Genomic DNA, 24,111 nt, shown 5'->3' on the forward strand with positions numbered 1-24,111 from the left:
TATGGTTGCTTTGGTGGTACCTGCTTGTGGATTATATGGCTCCGTTCCTTTTTAGTAGATGCCATAATTATCTGTCCAGGGTTCTGCCAAATCGCACCGAGCGCCACGTAAAATTAAGCATTTTTTGCCCAAGTTTTCATGTAACAGATTCAATTAATCACAAATCGTATCGGATATCCCTTGGCTTGGCTTTATAACTGAGGATATCCTTTAACAAATGTACGCATGAAAAGATATGAATTAACTTTCAACCATCTGATCTAGTTTTAGCCAAATCGGTCAATTTTTGAGCGATGCTTAATTCATTGGAAGTTTATATGAGAAAATGTATGGAGTAAATCAAAATTCAGTTATTTAAAACTAGATGACACCATTAAATTTTACGATGAAGAACTTTATGTAGTTTTTTGCATTTCTCTGAGGTGAAGTCTGAGTAAATTTCGTTTCTTTTACACTAGAAAAGTAATATATTTACCCATAATACATCTTTAAAAAAATATTTATATGTTATCAACCAGGACAAGTTGTAATTTTATGTTTTAAATAACTCTGTGTTAAACAATTTTATTTCAAAACTCTTTGCGTTCTGTTCGCCTATTGCATGAATTGCATGTGAGCATGAATGTCGAGCCAGTTTGCGTTATATTTAAATAAATACATCTTTCCCATCGTCAGTCGGTACATATACGCATGCATTGGTAGATGAGTGCAAAGATTGGTGTGGTGTGATTCGTCAGCATTAGATCTTGCTTATTTTTGTCATCCAAAATTAATAATAATAGTTTTATAATCTGGGATCTGTTGACCACATTGGTGCTTATCAACGTTTGATTAAACAACTGGAAAGTGAGCCGAGTGCTGATAAATAAGTCATAATGGCAAAAATGGCGTTTCAACACCAGGCGGGGACCGCGATGGAGTGCCTCAGCGTAAGTACAATGAATGATGCATCATATTACTGATATTAACTTCCCCCAAGTGGGGCCAATGTTGCCAAATTGATGGAGAAGAAAATTAACAGGTTGGTACAGCTAATCAAACTATACGAAGATCTGAATGAAATATTTTTCATTCATATAAATACCTATTGTACAAAATAATGCAATACATAGTTTGTTTATAAAAGACGATAGGAATCAAACAGATGTTTCGATGAAACTAAATGTTGAATATTAAACAATAACAGTGATTAACACACTTAGTTTGCAAATTAGATAAATACTACGAGAGTTAAAAAACGAATATTTCAACGAGGTACATTCACTCATAGTCTGAAAGATGCTTGCCAACGAATCCGATTCATTCGAATCATTTTCCAATTTGATTTTGTTGGCGTTAACAAAAATAGGCATCAAAGAGTGTTCGAACGAAAACAAGAATATGGATGGTTGCTATTTTTTTGTAATGACGAGAAATAATCTTTATTCTGATTATTCGGAGATAATAGCACCATTACAGTTCAAAGTCACAATTCTATTTATTTATTTATTTACATCTTATTTTATTTATTTATATCTTCAGCTTTTAACCAGGTAGCCAAATAGATTGATTTAAACCTATTCCCATAAACTACTTTACTGCCTGTATCACATATCTGTCCCATATGAATAGGAAACACAGGCAGTTTATGTAGGATCTGAGCAATCTATACAAATCTAACCATTATCGATTACGCCACCAAGCCAAGAAGACGTGTTTCACTTATACTATAGTTTACTAATCAGAAAAATATATAAAGCTCTTTTAGTGGAATGTATTCAACTGTCTAAGACGAGTTAAGTACTCTCCATTTAATTCCACCAAATATTTTCGATATCTTTGCAGATACGTATTTCGACCACAACTGTGTGGTCGTCTTGAGTGTCTCGTACTTGACTCGACTTGCTATTCATCACCATTATTCACCAGCTTCATTAAAACGCTTGCAGCATGAGTCTAATAGCCTAGGGGGAATGACGGCTTTGGCACGTTTTGTTCTGTTATTGGCAGGGTTTTTTTTTATGACTGACTATGCTCAAATTTGGCCTAGCCATTCTTTGCATATCGAAGAACACTGTGGCCAAATTTCATAAAATTTGGTCGACAAAAACCTCCTGACAATAATAGAACAAAATCTGCCAATGCCGTCTTTCCCCCTATTCAGATTACGCCATTTATCTTAAATTATCGTGTATTATAATCATAACTTGTGTTGTGAATCTTGAAGTTGATAGTCATTCTAATGCCGTGAATTTTATCAGTATCGTCGTGTATATCATCGAAAAAAAATATTTCGCGCGTCGTAGTTTATGTCTTTGAGATCTTGCATCGAAAAAAGCATAATAAATCCGCCAAAAGTACTGCAGCGGTTCTATAATCGACAAAGCATTCCGTTCTGAAGTTAAACCGTTGCTGTGTATTCGTTCAACATGGGCTCAGATTCAACTATAAAACGGCAATCCACATGTAAACTGTGCGCAGAGGATATTGCATGTGGTTCAGATTGTATTGGTTGTGAAGGATTCTGCAGGGATGTTTTTCACGCTGCGTGTGTAAATTTGAGCCACGATGACTTGATCCAATATCGCCAAAAATCAAATTTCTGGTGGTTATGTACAGCATGCATTAATACGATTCCCGAGTCCCGAAATGATCGTTGTAATTCCCTGCGGTATTGGAAGATCAATCGCAAAACCGAGTGCGAACGAAATCACTCGTATTGATAAAGCATTAGCTGAAATAAAGCTACAGATCGCTACTATTAACCAATCTCTCGTGCATGTCACTAATACTCACGTCGGAACAAGTGGAACATTGGATCTCAATGAAAGCCGTCCCCTTGCAGAGTCATCACTATTGTCTCCAACAGAAATTCGACAAGGCACAAAGACCGCAAGCAGCATTGTAGAAGAGAGATCTCCAAACGATCGTTTTTGGTTGTTTTTTACGAGAGTGAAAAATAACGTAACTAAACGACAAATATTGAAACTAGTCGCGGATGCTCTGGGTACCGATGATGCTTCAGTTAAACTACTTGTACCTGTTTGGAAGGATGTGTCATCAATGCCATATGTATCGTTCAAGATTGGAATAAATGTTCGTCTTAAAGAGATTGCACTACGTTCGTCTACTTGGCCAGCTGGACTCTGCTACAGAGAATTTCGTGATACTGTTTGGGAGCCACTAGGATAAAATGATGATCTACAATATACAGTCTTATATTTTTGTTTGTTTTTTGCTACGTGTTGCCAGAAAATGTGTTATTGTAACTTAAATTGTTAATAGTGTTTATTTTCTGTGTATGTTATATGTAAAACCTAGATTAATTATTCAATTAGACCATTTGATGTCCGTTGAATTAACAAATAAATAAATAAATGGCGTAATCTCTATATATAGGCAATAAGGAATTAGATCGCTGGTTTTTTTTTATTCAAGTTAATAAGAAAAAATGAAGCTAAATTCCGAGCGCTCAAAAATTGCAATGGCTTCCTAACAACAATTGCAATGGTTTCAAGAAAATCAAAAGCAGTATTGGAATGTAATTTTTTATTTTATATTTTTTATTTTATTTACTTTTTTATTTTATATTTTTACTTGAATTCGTAATTTTTTTATTTTCGTTTGTTACATTATTTTTAACATTGCAAGTGTTTGACAACTTGGCCCTTCATCTTTGATTCGGTTCAATAGCAATGGTTAGGATTTAAATGTAATTTATAAAGTTTTTTTTTAATGTATCAGAATAGCCTTAAGGAGGCATTGATTAATTTAGAAAATTTAATAACCTAACTACTATGTACACTAATATTTACAATAATAATTTGATAACTTAAATTGGAACTAGCGCTCTAATGGTTGCCTGGTCCGATTGTAAGCAACGGACCTTAAACCTTTCCTCACACTCACCAAACCGCTCATGTAAGGTTTTTATCCCGACCAGACGGTGGACCTCAGAAGTTCGTGTCCTGGAAGGGGTGTTCATGATCATCCTCTGGAACTTGTTTTGAACTCGTTGGAATTTCAGATGATGAGTTTTTGCGCAGCTCTCCCAGACCGGCATGCCATATTCGATCGCGGGGAGGATGATTTGCTTGTAGACAGCAAGCTTATTTTTGAGGGACAATGACGACCGACTGTTGATCAAAGGGTACAATAGTTTCAACAAAACGTTACACTTGGTCACCGTCTTGTCAACCTGTTTGCGGAAAATAAGCTTGTTGTCGAGGGTCAAGCTAAGGTAGTCAGCCTCATTTGTCCATTCCACAGTCGTGCCATTGATGATGATTTTTTACAGTCTCCAGGCGGAACAATTTAGAGTGGGGGAAAATGATGACCTGGGTCTTCGCCGCGTTGATACAGATCTTCCAGCTGGTGAGGTACTCTGATCTGGAGTGAGGTCTCCAGATTGAAAAGCAGGGGCCCGAGGATATTGCCCTGGGGGCGCCTGCGACGATGCTGTGCGCATTGGAACTCGCTCCGCTGATTGAGACCCGGAATGTCCTTGCCGACAGGTAATTGTTGATTATTTTCACCAGGTAGCTGGGAAGATTGTAGCGTTGTAGTTTGTACACCAGGTCATCATGGCATATATTGTATTGGAATGTGCTGAGAAGTTTGTTGTATATATAGCCGTAGCGTGAGCTCCCACCGCCATTAGCGAAACTTTTATTAGGCGTAAAGGGAAATAAAATGCGCAAAATTTATATTTGAAGAACAATTTGATACTTATCAAAAAGAAGTAAAATAATAAGGCTTAGTGTTTTACAAATGTTTAAATAACTTGCAATATCTAGGGGTGTACAGTAACCTGATACATACAAGTGTGTAGATTGCAAGGTAGATTGCAGAACTCCCGATTTCTTTAAAATTATTTTCCCTGGTGGGTTTTGGCGCTTATAATGTAATGAACTTTTTAGATCCGGGTTCGAAGTTCATAAAAATTACTGAAAGTTCTTCATGGCCGTCTCTAAAATAGATCACGAAGAAGGGAGGGTTTGAGAAACTTCAAAAATTGGAAGTTTTACCAGAACAAAATTTAAACAAACCCAAAAAACAGGGCTATCGCTATCGAACATATTCGGATTAAGAAAAATTTACCTCTACAGAATAGGTCTGACGATGATTTGAAACCACTGCTGGACCTAGTTGGATTAATAAAATCCCACTCGTAGTAGGTCGATTGCCAGAATCGCTATCGGGCTTAGTCTAATCATTAAAATAAAACCTGGTTGGTAGTGTGTTGGTTGAAAGCTGGAATCGCCATAGGACCTATTCGGAAATTCAACTCACGAGTAAGTGTTCGGATGGCTTGGAGATACCACGCGATCTAGTTGAGTCGATGAAATCCAGATCTGAAGTAGGATCGGAACCACAATCGGACCTAGTCGGATGAATAAATCAAAATCTGGCGTGGCTTAGTCAGTGGTTTCATGGAACCAACTGACTTAGTTGGGTCAATTGAAACCAATTCTGGAATCGGAATTGCTGTTAGACTCTGTCGGATCAAGAGGATTTGTTGGTTGTTGGATGAAATTACCGTAGGATTCCTTCCAGTCAGTCCTTCCAGTGCTAGTTTGAAGGCATGCATATACTCAATCCAGTTGAAACCCGAAATTGGAGGCTAGCGAAGTTGGATTTTTCTCACAATCCGTACGTTAAACCTAACTTCGGAAGTGGTGCGCTGAATAGCGCTTTGCGATATGAAAACAGCGCACCACTTCCGAAGTTAGGTTTAACGTACGGATTGTGAGAAAAATCCAACTTCGCTAGCCCCCAATTTCGGGTTTCAACTGGATTGAGAATATAATTGGAGCACAAAATGCAACTCTGATGTGGTTTGGTCGATTGCCGAAGTGCCATTCGAAGCAAAAGGGTGAAGAAAAATTTTAACAAAGGAAATATTTAGGAGCTTCGAAATCTTTCGATGCAGATGCCAATGAAACTCTATATATTATTCGGACTACAAGGAGTTCCTCTTAATTAAACGAACAAATTTATAATGATATGGAAATGCTAATATCATCTTCCAAACTTGGACGTACATGTTCATGATAGAATTAGAGGCGAAAGTATAGAATTGATAGTTCCGTTAGGATACGGCAGGCATGAAGAATGTTTTTGGCCCTTCCTTCGGAAGTGTCTATAATTTCACTTTATATGCGTTACGCAGGTGTGTTATGTATTAATCTATCAAGAAATCTCGTGAATTATTAAATAAAATGTATGGTATTTGAAACAAATTATTTTTGGCATTGAAAACAGAATTATAACAAATGATATGATATGGAATTATGCCTATTTTTCTGATTTGTTTCAAAGAAACAAATGATTTTAATTGAGGAACATATAGAAGCATGTACAAAAAAATCTTCTCAGAAAAGCAAAAACGTAAAAATTGAAAGGGATTTCAAAAATTTCTTCAGTGGAAGCTAGATAGCAAATGTGAGCATGTTTTGAGACACTAATAGATCACTTGCATGCATGTATGTGTGCAAATTCTGAAATTTACTACCATAAAAATCTCGCTCATTTTTAAGGTATTGAACAAGTTTAGTTTTACCAAATTAGGCATCCATAAGGCGAAATATATGTTATTATTGAACGCTATTGAGTTTCGTTCAGTTCAATGACTGATTTACTTAGTTCTGGATTAATTAATATCTTGGCTGCCTCGGAGAGAACAAAGCAGAGAAAGGCACTGTTTGGCACTTTGTTGCCAAATGTCTTGATAAAATCCTTAGGAGAAGTTAAACTATTTTTAGGTTAGTTAACAATGCGAGGAGTGACATAACCCACATCATAGCAGCATTGCCGTAGACTGCTGCATCATAATTATCTTGACAAATAATGGTAATAACGATTTCATTGCCCACTGTTGATTCTTTAAAAGATTTTCATTAAGCTGCTCAACTCTGGCAGTATAATACTCTGTTTATTTAGATTATTTAGTTTTACACACCTACCAACATTTTGCCATTCCAAGAAAGTTCTTTATCTGACTATTTTATTTGTTTCTTTGAAGATTCCCATTACCCTGCACAAGGAAAAGGATGTGGACGAAGAAGGACGTGAGGTGCTCAAATGTGGTTTTAAAATCGGAGGTGGCATAGATCAGGATTTCAAAAAAAGCCCCCAAGGATATACCGATTATGTTAGTTTGCAGATATTCAACTAACAGTTTGTAAAAAAATTTGAGCGTTTTTCTTTTTTCTTAGGGCATTTATGTAACGGAAGTCCATGAAGGCAGTCCTGCGGCGAAATCCGGTCTTCGAATGCACGATAAAATTCTGCAATGCAACGGTTATGACTTCACCATGGTTACCCACAAGAAAGCGGTCAGTTACATTAGAAAAAACCCGGTGCTAAATCTCCTCGTGGCGCGAAAGGGAGTTACCTCAACATAAAATAACATCACTTTTAAGCTGTGCCGAAGGCGTGGACATTTTGTTACATTAGGTATTAATTTCTACTATTAGATCGTATATTAGCTTAAAAAAGTTATAGGCATTATAGCCGATTAGGTCTCGTCCGTGTTAGAAGTCTAATTTAAGATAGCTGCAACGTGGTTTTCACCAGCTTTTTGATAACGTTTGTATTATTCATTGCATTCAGTGAAACAATGGACTCTTATATTTAAGCGCAGAGTATATATGACCATTAACCCGATAGGAGGGCAGAAAGCCTTTGGACGATGCTTCGCTGACTTTCCATTTTACTTAACAGCACAGAGTAAAATTTCTATCGGATATTTACACATTATTTACGTACACAGGGTTTGTATATCTCTACGTCTACATTGTAGTTTTAATCATAAACAGCAGTTCGAATTTATTTTATGTTTGTACCGCCGAATGTTTTGCTTAATTGTATTTTAATTTAATATAGAAAGTACACAGGATTCTGTTTTTACACGATTTTTTTTCGCTCGTATGTTTGATCGTGTGACTTCAACTAACCACCAAAATCTTTGCAACATGTTTCACAAAATCCTAAATAAATCAAAGAAAAATCACATGATAATCAAAACATTCAGGATGAGTGCGAAACTGAGAAAATGTAAATCCTTTAAAAACAGAATCAGTGTACTTCAAAACTCCAAATTACATCTGAAACACGTTGTTTTGTGCTCTATTCATTGACCCTGTGATGTCTTGTTCTGGAATCACCAAGTATGGAGAATCAAACGTCCAATTGTTTATCATTCACCTAAGCAAAACATTTGTAGAAGGTAAGATGTAGATCTTTATCTAATTTTATTATATAGCCTCAAATGGGAATAAATGCATGCCAAAGTAAATAGAGTTGCCTTAAGTAATTAGAAAATGAGAGAAGTTCTTTGTCTTTATACCTATATGAATCACAACATTGGTTAGTTTTTCACTCGTACATGAGTTAACCGTCACAAAATTTGTATGGCGAAACATGTCTAATGCGGATTTTCACGAAAGTAGCAAAGTAGCAATTAATTAGTAGCAATTAGAAAATAATTGTGCACCAGTTATGTAAGAAGGTGTTTTCGAGAAATTAAACTATAGATGCCTTTAGCCTTGCGTCGCTGTAGGCAATCTGAAAGCGGATGATTCATTCCTAAAAGGGCTAGCAAAAGGCCAAACCACGAAAGGCCGAATACTGTACAAAACATCTAATATTACAGAAGGCCAAATAATTCCAAAGGATTCAATCTTCCAACTAAGAAAGCAGAGAATACTCAAAAAAAAAAGAAAAAAAAGCTGTTTCTCGTGTAACGCTTTGCACGGCAAATGCTGGGTAAAGCGTACCAGGAATACAAATAAAATAAACCCCATCTCGCGGTCTTTAGCCTCTTACCCAGCAACTCCTATACCTACCTTATCGTGGTGCTGGCCGGGATACTAGCAATCTTAGGGAAGATCGAGTAACCAACCCCAGTGGGAGCTATGGTCGTATGCAGGGAAGGGGCTCCTCTCCGGTGGTGCAAATCTGATCGAGCGTCTGTTCCCCATGTCAGGGGCGGATGATCATCGTCCGAGTGCCAGCGAACGACTCTAAGTAAAATTGTGCACCATGATCCACCGGAAATTTAGGTGGGATAGTCCTCCAGAAATTGAAGGGGATTGGTGTCAGGCCCTGAATATCAGCTTTGAAAAAAAAACATGCAACGAATAATTAGCGAGAGAATACGAACCGGACCAATCGGCAAAGACCATTGTGACTAAAAGGGATTTCATCGGGAGCACACGCATGCTCACTGATGTGCTTCAGGACCGCGGAATCGGCATCGTAGCTCTGCAGGAGATTTGTTGCAAAGGATCAATGATGCGATTTTTGAGAGATAATCATACCATCTATCAGAGCTGCGGCAACACGCACGAGCTGGGAATAGTTTTCATAGTGATATGCAAAGGCGCGTGGTGGCCGATCAATGCGAGAATTTGCAGGTTGAGAACCAAAGGCCGATTCTTCAACTTCATAATCAACGTTTAGTTTAGATCGACTATTGAAAAGTTGAGCGCCCACCGGCCTACAACTAATTGGTTTCACCGCCTCCAAGAATATGGCCATTCGCAGCACCTACTTCCAATACAGCATTCCGTACCGGTACAGTTAGACATCACAACAGTAGATAGAATCAGAAATCGATCACGTTCTGATTGATAGACGGCACTTCTTCGACATTACCGGCATCAAGACATATCGTGGCGCTAGCATCGACTCTGACCACTATCTTCTTCTTCTTCATTGGCATTACATCCCCCACTGGAACTTTGCCGCCTCGCAGCGTTATTAACTTCGAGGTTTCTAAGTCAAGTTACCATTTTTGCATTCGTATATATCATGAGCCTAACACGATGATACTTGCCTAGACCGGCACCGGAAATCGAACCCAGTCACCCTCAGCATGGGCTTGCTTTGTAGCCGCGCATCTTACCGCACGGTCAAGGAGGGTCCTGAGCCTAACCACTATCTAGTGATGGTTAAATTGCGCCCAAAACTATCCGTCAACAACAATATTCGGTACCGACCAGGCCTTAGAAAATTCGTTCAAAAACGAACGAAGGCTCCCTTTTTAGCCCACAGTAAAGTTTTAATTTCGGTGCACCGTTTGATGTTTGCTCGATGTCGTGCTGCTTGCTGCACGAACAGGGGAAGAGGCTAATACAAAGCATTCGTTTTGTACAATGAAAGTGCGGAGTTTTGAACGTGGCTTCTTCACAAGCCGGGTAGTGCCAAAAAGGCATCGTTCAGTAGTCCGTCGTCTGTCACCATCAGTGAATGAGCTTGTGGGAAGTTATCAAGCCGGCTTTGTTGACGGCCACTCGACCACGGGCCAGATCAGATCTTTACTGTACGGCAATCCTCCAAAAATGCCAGATCTCAAAGCACCATCTGTTAATTGATTTCAAGGCGGCATACGACAGTATTGACCGCGTAGAGCTATGGAAAATTATGGACGGGAAAAGCTTCCCTGGGAAGCTTACCAGACTGATAAAAGCAACGGTGGATGGTGTGCAAAACTGTGTGAAAATTTCTGGCGAACACTCCAGTTCATCCGAATCGCACCGGGAACTAAGACAAGGTGATGGACTTTTGTGCCTGTTGTTCAACGTTGCGCTAGGAAGTGTCATGTGGAGAGCCGTATGTAATAGCCGGGGTACGATTTTCAACATGTTCAGTCAATTTATTTGTCTCACGGATGACATGAACTTTGTCAGCCGAACATTTGCAAAGAAGGCAGAACTGCACACCCGTCTGAAACGTGAAGCAACAAAAGATGGGCTGGTGGTGAATGCATCGAAGACAAAGTACATGCTTGTGGGCGTCTGGGAAGCAGTGTTACGATAAACGGTGATATCTTCGAGGCAGAGTTGGTAATTTCTCACACTTCGTCTTGAAATGTGCAGAGATTTTAAGTAAAGAAAAGTGTATTGATTCACACTCGAGAGCGTTTACACATGCGTGTGAATAAAGCAGAAGGTTTTACACCTTCTCTTGAATACTCCTACGAGCGAACCAACTGCTTCGAGGTAGATCCGTGCTAACGGCTGATAATAATGTTAGTCGTGAAATATGAAGACGCACCATCTGTAGAAGTCGGGCCTACTACGGGCTCCAGAAGAAACTGCGGTCAAAAAAGATTCACACTCACACCAAATGTGTCATGTACAAAACGCTCATAAGACCGGTAGTTCTCCACGGACATGAAACTTGGACTATGATCGAGGAGGACTTGCTAGTACTTGGAGTATTCGAGAGACGGATGCATAGGACCATCTTTGGCGGTGTGCAAGAAGACGGTGCGTGGCGGGAAGGATAAACTACGAGCTCGCCCAGTTCTACGGCGAACCCAGTATCCAGAAGGTAGTCAAAGCCAAGCCAAAACAAACCGAATAATCTAACTTATATTCTGTATTTTAAATAAAATAAGCCGAACTAGCTCAGCAGAGCAACAAAGTGGACCTTTTGCGCCCTTCGGCCTTTTGTGATTCGACTTTCAGTAGCAGATCCGTTCGACCTCATGGAGAGCGGACGTAAAGCCAATGTTAACTCCTATTCACGAACAGAATAACGCTATACGGATTGTCTGTTCCAGTGGTAATCCTACAGGTGATCCCTAATGCTCGGTATGACGCGGCTTTATGCTTACCTCCTCGTTTGTCGGGTGAAGATCACTGCGTCCAGATTTTAGGACTATTGTGATATACCCTTTTGCTGTGAAATACGCAAGTTATCTCAGTAACATGTTTGTCACTGAGATACCTTGGTATCGACTGAACTCAAGACCATCTATTATTGATGAATAGAGATCCTGAGTTACAGTATGTGACTCCCCCATTCTGGCGAGACTAGCTTTATGAAGCCAACCACGTCCTTGGGGGATAAGATCCATATGTCAGCAGGCCCTAAAAAGGGCTTGCTGAGAACTTTGAACCTATGTTGGGTGAGTGCACTGCAATAGCAGAGGATGTGTTCTGATGTTTCTCTCTCCTCGTCACAGAAGCGGCAATTTGAGGTTTGGATTGCTCCGATCTTTTGTAGATGGTATCTGCAGGGGCAGTGTCCAGTTATTAGACCGGTGTAGATGTTGAGATCCCTTTTGTTGAGACCTAATAGTTGTTGGGTTTTCTTGGGGTTAATCGTTACGAGCCTTTTGGATTGGCTCGTATGGGGAAGTGCATTCCAGTTTGATGTGATTTGACTGACCATATATTTGTTCAGTTCCATTTTTACAGAGCAGTCTGAGATCCCGCAGAAGGGCTCAGGGCCAATGAACCTTTCATTAGATCCATTCCTGGCTAGCTCATCAGCAATCTCGTAGACAAGTATGTCCTGGGATCCAATATAGGTAGACTCGATTGCGTATGGATAAGTTTTTCAAAGCCAGAATGCATTCCCACACTAGCTTTGAGTTACAAGTGTAGTTATTAAGCGACTTAAGTGTTGCTTGGCTGTCAGAGAAAATACATATTTTTGCAAATCTATACTTTCTCCTCAGGCATAATAACACGCATTCTAATATTGCATATATTTCCGCCTGAAATATCAGTGGGCCACTGTCCTAAGTGGACAGAAATTTTTGTTGTAGGGCCATAGATTCCGGATCCTGTCAGATTATTCATTTTCGAACCATCTGTGAAGAAATTTATAGAGCCTGTTGGAACGTTGGTCCATCTCCTTCCCACTCCTGGCGGGAAGGAATGAACACATCGTAAGGTAAGTCATAATTGACTACCGTTTCCATCCAGTCACTACAAATTCCTATTGCGGGATTTATGGCAAATTCATTTAATATGCTGAGGTGACCTGTAAGGTCTCCCGACAGCAGTGTTTTTGTTCTCTTTAACCTTAGAGCACTTTTTTTCCGCTTCCAGCTTTATGAATTGATCTAACCGGGGCAGGTGAAGCATTGCGTCTAGGGCCAAAGTGGGTGTACTACGAACTGCACCAGTGATGGCTATGCAAGCGGTGCGTTGGATTTTGTTGAGCTTAGCCCTTGCAGCAGCCTCATTAGTTTTAGGCCACCAGACAAGGGAAGCGTAAGTTGTCCTGGGACGGACAATGGTTTTATATATCCACATGATCATACTTGGTTTTAGGCCCCATCTTTTACCAAGGGTTTTTGAACAAACCCAAAGTGTATTGAGACCTTTCTGCACAACTGATTGGATATGAGAGTTCCAATTAAGCTTTGCGTCGAGTATGACACCTAGATATTTTACTTCACTTGAATAAACTAATTGTGTTTGATTCAAGAAAAGGGGTTTCAGTTGTACCTTTCTCCGTTTGGTGAAAGGGATAATGGAAGTTTTGTAGGATTTATGCCTAGTTGATACTTTTGACACCAGGAAAAAGTATGATTTAGGCAGATTGCATTCTTTCCACTATAACACTTTCGAATTTGCCTCGTACAATAATGACAACGTCATCAGCATATCCAACCACTTCGAAGCCTCTTCTCTCTAAGCTGTCTAGAAGCTCATCCACCACCAGTGACCACAACAAAGGAGAAAGCACTCCGCCTTGCGGACACCCCTTTGTTGCTTTAACAGTGATGTATGAACCGCTAAGCTCAGAGGAGATTTTCCGATTAGCTAGCATAGCATGTACCCAGGTAACAATGCATGGGTCGAATTTTCTCCTCAACATTGCTGACCCTTACTTTAATTTATGCTTACCGTGCCTACGAATAAATGGTAGATCTGATTGCAAATGGATTCAAACAGAATAGGTCATAAGTTGAATTACTCTATCCATTCAATTCAATCTATCACTCTAGAGTCTATTCATTCAATTAAATTCCAATTACGCACAGATGGAACGAAACAGCTGCCTCGCTTCGTATCTCCTTCACATTAGAAATTGCCGACTTTGGAAAGAGGATCACCTGATGCGTTCGACGCCTTTTGCTTCACGCCGACACGGTTGCAGCCTCTGCGAAGGTGGTTATTGAAAGCGCATTTGGCCACATTACCAACAAGGTGTTTTCGGCATTCTGATTTCTTGAAACTGTTCTGAGACGCTGCACTGATGACATCCCTGATGGCGTGAACTGCTGACTTTGAAATGGATTGCTACTCGATGATGCTTGGGTCTTGCTTCAGGCTGATGAAGCTTTGAAGCTAATTAATGACTGTAGAGTGGCTGGTGCTTTAGGTTTCTCGTGATCCAGAATCGAAAGAAGTGTTGCTCGAATATCGGCGTATTTCAAAACTTTGAGTTCACTGAGGAATTTGGAATCGGCTCAGGGTATGGTTTAGTAATTTAACATCTTTACTGACTCGGTTGACGTGTCCACCGTAGCTGATACTATCTTCAGAATTGCTTTTCATCAACTGGAGACATTGGAAAAGCTTCCGGAACATAGAGACTTGTTTTCCAAAGATTTTCTTCAGAATCTTCACACATCACGTCTTTTGAAAGCTTCGGCAGGATGTAATTAATGCGAAAGAGTATCCAGTCTCCAGTCCTGCAAGTCCCTATAAAAATTACAAAAAAAAATCAGCTTCCAAAGGAGCAGACGAACTTTTGCGGCATCTTCCAGCCGGCGGACATCATTCTCGAAAAGTTCTTAATAACCGTCAAACCAACGTCCGACCGTCACTCCGTTTTCTTTATCGAAAGCAAACCAGGTAAGTTTGAGGACAGATTCTGCTTTCAAGGTTGAACCTGCGGAAATGCCTGTTGCTGCAGTTGTTGAAGCGGCTTGCCTATGTGAAGAATTACTTGCTGGATTTAACTAAGCTGCGGAGGACGTCGGAGCTCCTTCGTAGCTTAGTAGGGAAAGCATCTGTCTACCGTACTGGTTTCGTTACCCCACCGAAGTAAATGGTTACCTTGTTCTTTTCTTCAAATTTTCATAGTGTTGTTCTCTCCAAGTACATACTACGTATGCTACGTAGTTGGCCTGCCTATATGACAAAAAAAATGACGGGATGCAGAAACCGTTATTTCCAGGATGCCTTCAAGTATGGACTACGCAAGTATGAGATTGGATTGATTCGATAAGTGTGGACCACTTTAATTATCTTTGTAGTCATCATAGTCCAACGAGAGATCGGGATTTAAGAGTAGTGTTAATATTATCCTTGAAACCAACGATTTAAATCCAATTGGCTACTGGAATAACTGGTAGGTACTAAATAGTTTATCGAGAGAAATTTCTACTTATTTGAGAAAATCCGCGTTATATGTCTTTCGTCATACCAGTTTGGGGAAGTTAGCTTCATTTTGCTGTTCGTGCATGATGCAGGCATTGGCGAGACTTCCAAACTGGAACTTGACTTGCTTTTCTACTTAGTGTTTTATTAGCATTTTCACCATTTTCACAGTTATTAATAGAAAGCTTTTCTGTGCATGCCATTGGATTAATAATACAGTTAATGAATACGTATCTTGTGGGGCAAGCACAATGGATACACTGCCCAGGAAATCGATAACGTTTTCTTAACCGAAAACATCCTAGACCGGAATAAGAATCGAACCCGACATATCCAGATTGGTAATCCCTCACCTTTGCTCTTAAGACTGACTGGTGGCTTTCACAATACATACTTAAATTTCAAGTCGTTTAGATACATCATAATCCACATATATTACTTCAGTATGTATCATAATATCTAACTTAAAATCCCATCCAAAATGCGAGTTATAAATAATACCTTTAAATACGTATGATTATTAGGTAAAGAGATACACTTAAGCATACTGTCATAATACTTTTTAATACCTAAATATCGTAAAATGAGAATTTATATATGTATCTCAAATACAAAATACCAAACTGTAGGTTGTCAACAAGATCTATGTACTCACCTCGTCTTAGTCTAAATGCAGCTTATTCCAGCGCTCCTGATTGTGCAACCGAGTATCGTTCAGATCGATATCACTGTCGTCCAGAAAATTATTCGGTGTGCTGGTCACAATTTTGCAGCGATACTTTTTGGTGAACTTAGACAGCACAAACTTTCGTAAACCGATCCTCGGTTTGAGCGACTTCAGGTTGAAACGTTTACGCGAGCGTTTCGGTTTCTTCACGGAAGAAACGCTGTCGATCTCCTGCGGGGAGGTCGGTTCTGGTGCAACCGCATCGAATTGTAGCTCTCTACGGACGGTACTGCTCGGGGAACGACGCGAGGCGGCATCTCCGGTGGTAAATTCGAAATCACAACTTACCCACGACTCACCGGAAATACGCTTCGAGGCGGAGATTCTGTTGGCGTTCTTGAGTGCCGACTTGTACAGTGGAGATGCCTTCCGGCGGTGACTTCGGTTTTTTTTCTTCCGGCTGGAATCAGTGTTCAGTTCCTCGAACAAGTCACTTAAACCTGGAGAACAAGGAACACAACGGATGCTCGGCTCGGTGGCAAATCGTTTCTGCAGACTATTGTCCCGTTCGATAGCTTGCCACTTGATAAGACAGTCGCGACTGTGACTGTTCATGATATGCTTCGGAAGCGCTGAGATGTAGTAGAATAAGGCCCCACAATATGGACAAATGTTGCTATCACAGAACTTGATGCTAGAGTCCGGCGATTGGACGATCTTAGACAGGTCTTCTTCATGGTTTTTAAGCAAATGATGCCTCAGGGTAAACTCGAACAAATACTCGTCGGCACAGAACGGACAATGAAAATACTTGGACGTGGACAGAAGAATTTTTACGATGTTCTTTACAAGGTGATTTATTTCGGCTTTCTCACTTCCGTTACTGGACTCCATTTTACGGATTTGTAACCTCAATAAACAAATCGGTCAATCATTGCGATACAGGAAATAATCTGAAGCGGATAATCAATAAATCACTTTTATAGTTTTTATTAAACTTTGAAAGTACCTTAAATTTTGAAATATCCGGAATTTCGAGCTCTGAATGCACTTAAGTTTGGATATTTGGAAAACTTTCACTGACCGATCTCGGTTTTGTTTACGATTACGGGAAAATCGTTGGAAGTTGGAAGGAGGAAATCTGACAACTCAGAGACCGGGAACACAACAAATAAAAAAAAATATACACTGAAAACCAAAACTACCCAAAAGTGGGTTGTTTGCACTCAAAACCGTGGTTTGGGTCAATAACCCAAATTTGAGTAAAATGACTTTTCTGAATTGAGGTAATAAACTGTATAGAGGAAGCTTGTCGCTGTCGTCACTGGCGAAACATCATTTGCTGGCGAGGATAGAGCACTAAATGTCATCAAAGGAAAAATCAGTACGTTTTGACAGATAGGTACCCAACATGTTAGGGGACGATAACAAAGGGAACCGCAACCGCAGCGACAATCGTCCTCTATAGTTTATTACCTCTATTCTTTTCTGGCACTATCCAGTTTTCCGCGAGCGGTAATGGTCCATGCACCGAATGAACACAATGACGTTTGAGACGGGCGCTGTTTACTAAAAATGAACACTTGCATGAACTCGATGAATGAAAAAGTATTCATTCTATGTAAACAGCGCACCGCTAAAACGTCAATGATGAACTCGGTGCATTGGACCATGGCCGCCAGCTAGCCTGCGGGTTAGTCTCTGATTTGACGTTTCTGGAGGTCAACACTCAACTGCACCCACCGCTCCGAGCATTCTGACCAATGGTCCAATGCACCGAGTTCATCATTGACGTTTGAGCGGTGCGCTGTTTACTAAGAATGAATACTTTTCATTCATCGAGTTCATGCAAGTGTTCATTTTTAGTAAACAGCGCCCGTCTCAAACGTCATTGTGTTCATTCGGTGCATTGGACCATAGACTTATGCAGGAGTTCATCAAATTCACTCACCCGACGGATTTTGACATTTGAGCGGGTCGTTTTCTCGAACAAAAGTTCATTTTGCGTTCATTATGCGACCCGCTAAAACGTCATAATTTCTTGGGTGAGTTCATTTTGCGTTAGTCTATGTGGCGTATAAGGTACTGATTAGGTGAATTCAAGCCTTCATATATCATTGATCAAAAATGCTCGAACGGTGGGTGCAGTTGACCTCCAGAAATGTCAAATCAAATTATTTATCAGAAATTCTGATGCGAAGTTTGAAAATAACAAAACGCAAGACAAATTCTGTTGACCTATCGTATAGAATAAATAGTTTATTTGCACTGTGAACAGAAGAATATCACATAGTTTTATAGGCCAGTGGAGCTATAGCCATTGCTCTTCTTCATGCGGGAGATAATTTTCAGAATGTAAAATACACATTTGATAAATAACTGTACAATAGACGAATCCAAGTAAAAATAAGAAGAAGACACACGACGGTGTTAACTTTGACAGATCCTACAGCACAGCATAGGAAGATCATTTTAAAATGCTTATAATAAATTCTAGAGAAATTGTAATTAAAATCTGATTAATGTAGGGTACGGAAAAAGTTCTGAATTACATATTCGGAAGCTTATCTCAATTTTTTGAATATTTTCCAAAAATGTATCTTTCATACAGTTCGGAACTTTTTCCGTATCATACTTCAATCAGATTTTAATTACATTACAATTTATTATAAGCATTTTAAAATGATCTTCCTATGCTGTGCTGTAGGATCTGTCAAAGTTAACACCGTCGTGTGTCTTCTTCTTATTTTTACTTGGATTCGTCTATAGAGTGGTTCAAAAAATCGATTTTGCTCCACAATGCTCATCTGATTCTTTACCAAGTTCTGAGTGTCCTCTGAAAATTTGAGCTCATTTGGATTCAAACTGATTTAGCACAAGCCATTTGAAGTTTGCATGCAAATTACTATGGGGAAATTTATTTTTTCATTGTACTGGTAGTGACGCTTCCCCATCAAGCGCAGGTCAAAAGAAAACCTATATAACTAAAAGGAATACTCAACAGCTTTCACCCAACGAAAACCGCATGTTGATTAATCGCCCCAAGAATTAGTAATCGATTTTAAGACAGGTTGCGAATCTTTAGTCATGATCGTTAAACTTCTTTGAGGGCATCACTGATATGTGCAGTGCAACATAGTAGCCTGAATTTTTGTGTGCTATCTTTCGGGCTACGAGCAGCAATGTTGCCTGTTGATGAGTTATGCAATTAGCTTCCGAAAACCACGGTATAGATTAAATTCGATTACTATTTATTGGAACGATTAATTGAGATGCGGTTTTCACTGAGCGAAAGCTGTTGAGTATTCCTTTCAGCTATGTAGATTTTCTTTTAACCTGCGCTTGATGGCGAAGCGTCATTACCAGTTCAATGAAAAAATAAATTTCCCCATACTAATTTGCATGCAAATTTGAAACGGCTTGTGCTAAATCAGTTTTAATCCAAATGAGATCAAATTTTCAGAGGAGACTCAGAACATGGTAAAGAATCAGATGAGCACTGTGGAGCAAAATCAATTTTTTGAACCACCCTACTGTACAATACTTTTTTAAAACCGAGAACAAACTGCATCTGATTCAGATCCATATGACATACAAATGACGAAATTATTTTACAATAGAGGCCTGAATAAGAGAAACGCGGATAGAAAATATGACTCTGCCAACACTGCATTCAATTTTCTTCATCAAAGAACAACACATGAAAAGGAAGAAATGGTTTATGTGGATAAAATCTCACAACCCACGATTTTATGTGTCCACATCACATAACAATAGAATCCAATAAACAATGGAATTTCATTTCATAATCTATAAATGACTTGCATATATTATTGCAAACTAATGAAAAATACATTCAATTTTGTTTATTTAAAAATGGCATAAAATTGAATTTGGCCGTTTTCAGTATTTGAGCCAACATTTTGGCTGCTTGACAGGTCTCCTGCTCGATTGGCTGCAGTTTTTTGACGGTTCGATTGGCGGCACATACCTATTCGCGTTTCTCTTATTCAGGCCTCTATTTTACACTAGACAGCCATCTAAAAACAATTAAAATAGCTTTATCGAAAATGTTGTTCAAATATGTCCCACTTTCCCCATGTATGTTAAAATTCAAGGGCAAATGAAAATGGCAGATTTTGGCTTTAATTTAAAATTTTAAATCGTTCTCGATGTCACACAATTATTTAGTTGCTCAAAATATTCACTTTCCACATGAATGATAAATTTAGAAACGACTATTTAGTTGGAAATCCATTGAATTTAAATAAAAGTAATAGATTTTCCCGGTACATAGTTTAAAGTCATGATCAAGCAATAGCATTAGGTGGCATTAGTCTTCTTCTTCTTATTGGCATTACATCCCCACACTGGGACAGAGCCGCCTCGCAGCTTAGTGTTCGTTAAGCACTTCCACAGTTATTAACTGCGAGGTTTCTAAGCCAAGTTACCATTTTTGCATTCGTATATCATGAGGCTAACACGATGATACTTTTAAGCCCAGAGAAGTCGAGACAATTTCAAATCCGAAAATTGCCTAGACCGGCACCGGGAATCGAACCCAGCCACCCTCAGCATGGTCTTGCTTTGTAGCCGTGCGTCTTACCGCACGGCTAAGGAGGGTCCCACTGTGGCATTAGTATGGTGCCTCAAATGCAGCCCTGCCGTCCTTCTTAGTCACACTTGGTCGACAACTAAGAAGCTTTGCCCAAATCCAAAAATTTCTATTAGTCTCTTTAGGCTATATGTGTGCATGTGACCGTGTATGTGTGTACAAAAAATAGTGTGCCGTACGGCCGAACACCTTTACAGTCTCTTTAAAATGCTCCCACAGGTGCGGATTCGCACTGCTGCCGCCCTCATGGGTCTCAATGATGCACTGTTGGTTACTATCAACCCCCCCAAAGCCAACATTTTGCGCTCCCGCAGGTGCGGATTCGCACTTTTGCCGCCCTCATGGGTCTCAATGATGCACTGTTGGTTACTATCGACCCCCCCAAAGCCAACATTTTGCGCTCCCGCAGGTGCGGATTCGCACTGCTGCCGCCCACATGGGTCTCAATGATGCACTGTTGGTTACTATCAACCCCCCCAAAGCCAACATTTTGCGCTCCCGCAGGTGCGGATTCGCACTGCTGCCGCCCTCATGGGTCTCAATGATGCACTGTTGGTTGCTATCAACTCCCCTCAAAGCCAACATTTTGCGCTTTCGCAGGTGCGGATTCGCTATACCAGCACTATCAACCCCCCCAAAGCCAACATTTTGCGCTCCCGCAGGTGCGGATTCGCACTGCTGCCGCCCTCATGGGTCTCAATGATGCACTGTTGGTTGCTATCAACTCCCCTCAAAGCCAACATTTTGCGCTTTCGCAGGTGCGGATTCGCTATACCAGCACCCAGACTGGTCCCAGTTTCGTATTGGAAGTATTGGTTTGTTCCCCCAAAATCCCATTTTCACACCGCATGAAAAAATAGTTTATTTTGGGATACTTAAGATACTTAATAACCCAATTGGGTCCAGCCCTGCCGTCCTTCTTAGTCACACTTGGTCGACAACTAAGAAGCTTTGCCCAAATCCAAAAATTTCTATTAGTCTCTTTAGGCTATATGTGTGCATGTGACCGTGTATGTGTGTACAAAAAATAGTGTGCCGTACGGCCGAACACCTTTACAGTCTCTTTAAAATGCTCCCACAGGTGCGGATTCGCACTGCTGCCGCCCACATGGGTCTCAATGATGCACTGTTGGTTACTATCAACCCCCCCAAAGCCAACATTTTGCGCTCCCGCAGGTGCGGATTCGCACTTTTGCCGCCCTCATGGGTCTCAATGATGCACTGTTGGTTACTATCAACCCCCCCAAAGCCAACATTTTGCGCTCCCGCAGGTGCGGATTCGCACTGCTGCCGCCCTCATGGGTCTCAATGATGCACTGTTGGTTACTATCAACTCCCCTCAAAGCCAACATTTTGCGCTTTCGCAGGTGCGGATTCGCTATACCAGCACCCAGACTGGTCCCAGTTTCGTATTGGAAGTATTGGTTTGTTCCCCCAAAATCCCATTTTCACACCGCATGAAAAAATAGTTTATTTTGGGATACTTCCCTAGTAACACACTTCCAACCGATATCGTTGCAGTGACTTCTATATGACTTAGTTTAGTCATACGTAAGTCACAGAGACTCGTCTATGACAGGTGTGTTACTCGGGTTGGGTCATTAAATGGCTTTGATTCCAAATATTTTTGTGTCGGGCGAATTCGTTTATCTTCCTAGAACATTGTTGCCATTAAAAACGTTCATCGATTCATCTGCAGTCATAGTACCCACTTACCCCGTATTTTCACTTGCCCCGGGGTACCTTATGTCTTTGAAGTTATTATTATTATTTATTCAGACTAAGGCCGAAGTGGCCTGTGCGGTATATAAGAGTCTTCTCCATTCGGCTCGGTCCATGGCTACACGTCGCCAACCACGCAGTCTACGGAGGGTCCGCAAGTCATCTTCCACCTGATCGATCCACCTTGCCCGCTGCGCACCTCGCCTTCTTATGCCCGTCGGATCGTTGTCGAGAACCATTTTCACCGGGTTACTGTCCGACATTCTGGCTACGTGCCCGGCCCACCGCAGTCGTCCGATTTTCGCGGTGTGAACGATGGATGGTTCTCCCAGCAGCTGATGCAACTCGTGGTTCATTCGCCTCCTCCACGTACCGTCCGCCATCTGCACCCCACCATAGATGGTACGCAGCACTTTCCTTTCGAAAACTCCAAGTGCGTGTTGGTCCTCCACGAGCATCGTCCAGGTCTCGTGTCCGTAGAGGACTACCGGTCTAATGAGCGTTTTGTAGATTGTCAGTTTGGTACGGCGGCGAACTCTATTCGATCGGAGCGTCTTGCGGAGTCCAAAGTACGTACGATTTCCAGCTACTATGCGTCTCCGAATTTCTCTGCTGGTGTCATTTTCGGCAGTCACCAGTGAGCCCAAGTACACAAATTCTTCTACCACCTCGATTTCGTCACCACCGATGCAAACTCGCGGTGGGTGGCTCACATTGTCGTCTCTTGAACCTCTTCCTATCACGTACTTTGTCTTCGACGTGTTGATGACTAGTCCGATCCGCTTAGCTTCCCTCTTCAGCCTGATGCAGGCTTCCTCCATCTTTTCAAAGTTACGTGCCATAATATCTATGTCGTCGGCGAAGCCAAATAGCTGGACGGACTTATTGAAAATTGTACCACTCGTGTTAATCCCTGCTCTTCGTATTACCCCTTCCAAAGCGATGTTGAATAGCAAACACGAAAGACCATCACCTTGCCGTAACCCTCTGCGGGTTTCGAAGGGACTCGAGAATGCCCCTGAAACTCGAACTACGCACATCACCCGATCCATCGTCGCTTTGATCAACCGTGTCAGTTTATCCGGAAAACCGTGTTCGTGCATTAGTTGCCATAGCTGGTCCCGATCGATTGTATCATATGCGGCTTTGAAGTCGATGAATAGATGATGTGTGGGCACGTTGTATTCGCGGCATTTCTGCAGTACTTGGCGAATGGCGAACACCTGGTCCGTGGTGGAGCGTTCGCCCATAAAACCCGCCTGGTACTGCCCCACGAACTCCCTTGCAGTTGGTGCTAGTCGACGGCATAAAATTTGGGAGAGTACCTTGTAGGCGGCGTTCAGCAATGTGATTGCGCGGTAGTTGGTACAATCTAGCTTATCGCCTTTTGTAGATTGGACACACGACACCTTCCATCCACTCCTGCGGCAAAACTTCCTCCTCCCAAATCTTGGTAATGACCCAGTGCAGCGCTCTAGCCAGTGCCTCACCACCGTGTTCAAATAGCTCTCCTGGTAGTTGGTCAACCCCAGGGGCTTTGTTGTTCTTCAGCCGGCCAATCTCCTCCTGGATTTCCTGGAGATCCGAAGCCGGTAAAATTATGTCCTGCGCGCGTTCTCCCAGGTCCATCACCATACCGCCATCTTCGTCTGCCACATCGCCATTCAGGTGTTCTTCGTAGTGCTGCCGCCACCTTTGGATCACCTCACGCTCGTTCGTAAGAAGGTTCCCGTTTATGTCCTTGCACATATCAAGCTGTGGCACGTGGCCCTTACGTGAACGGTTTAACTTCTCATAGAACTTTCGTGTGTTATTAGCGCGGTACAGTTGCTCCGTCTCTTCACGGTCTCGATCTTCCTGCTGGCGCTTTTTCCTCCGGAAAATCGAGTTTTGTCTGTTCCACGCCTGTTTATATCGTGCCTCGTTCGCCCTCGTGCGATGTTGCAGCAATCTCGCCCATGCTGCATTCTTCTCTTCCACTAACTGCTCAC

At 41.2% G+C, this 24,111-nt stretch overlaps 2 protein-coding genes across 2 annotated transcripts; one reads left to right on the forward strand and one right to left on the reverse strand.

Annotated features, from left to right (window-relative positions):
* Positions 1-671: 671 nt before the first annotated feature.
* Positions 672-7,956, forward strand: LOC134214950 (tax1-binding protein 3 homolog). The gene is made up of 3 exons (XM_062694224.1): positions 672-929; positions 7,004-7,132; positions 7,197-7,956. The coding sequence occupies exons 1-3, from the start codon at positions 876-878 to the stop codon at positions 7,383-7,385; spliced, it is 372 nt and encodes a 123-aa protein (XP_062550208.1). The 5' UTR covers positions 672-875; the 3' UTR covers positions 7,386-7,956.
* A 7,575-nt stretch (positions 7,957-15,531) lies between these two features.
* Positions 15,532-16,948, reverse strand: LOC134214951 (uncharacterized). Its single transcript, XM_062694225.1, has 2 exons — positions 16,793-16,948; positions 15,532-16,736 (listed from the first exon to the last, which is right to left on the reverse strand). The coding sequence occupies exon 2, from the start codon at positions 16,675-16,677 to the stop codon at positions 15,778-15,780; it is 900 nt and encodes a 299-aa protein (XP_062550209.1). The 5' UTR covers positions 16,678-16,736; positions 16,793-16,948; the 3' UTR covers positions 15,532-15,777.
* Between the last annotated feature and the right edge of the window lie 7,163 nt (positions 16,949-24,111).

This window comes from Armigeres subalbatus, chromosome 2 (assembly GCF_024139115.2).
Source record: "Armigeres subalbatus isolate Guangzhou_Male chromosome 2, GZ_Asu_2, whole genome shotgun sequence".
In the NCBI taxonomy this organism is placed as follows: Eukaryota; Metazoa; Arthropoda; class Insecta; order Diptera; family Culicidae; genus Armigeres; species Armigeres subalbatus.

Coding starts and splice junctions, on each gene's coding strand:
- LOC134214950 (XM_062694224.1), top strand. CDS start 876: ATGGCAAAAATGGCGTTTCAACACCAGGCGGGGACCGCGATGGAGTGC. Junction 930..7,003: donor CCGCGATGGAGTGCCTCAGC/GTAAGTACAATG, acceptor GTTTCTTTGAAG/ATTCCCATTACCCTGCACAA. Junction 7,133..7,196: donor CCCAAGGATATACCGATTAT/GTTAGTTTGCAG, acceptor CTTTTTTCTTAG/GGCATTTATGTAACGGAAGT.
- LOC134214951 (XM_062694225.1), bottom strand. CDS start 16,677: ATGGAGTCCAGTAACGGAAGTGAGAAAGCCGAAATAAATCACCTTGTA.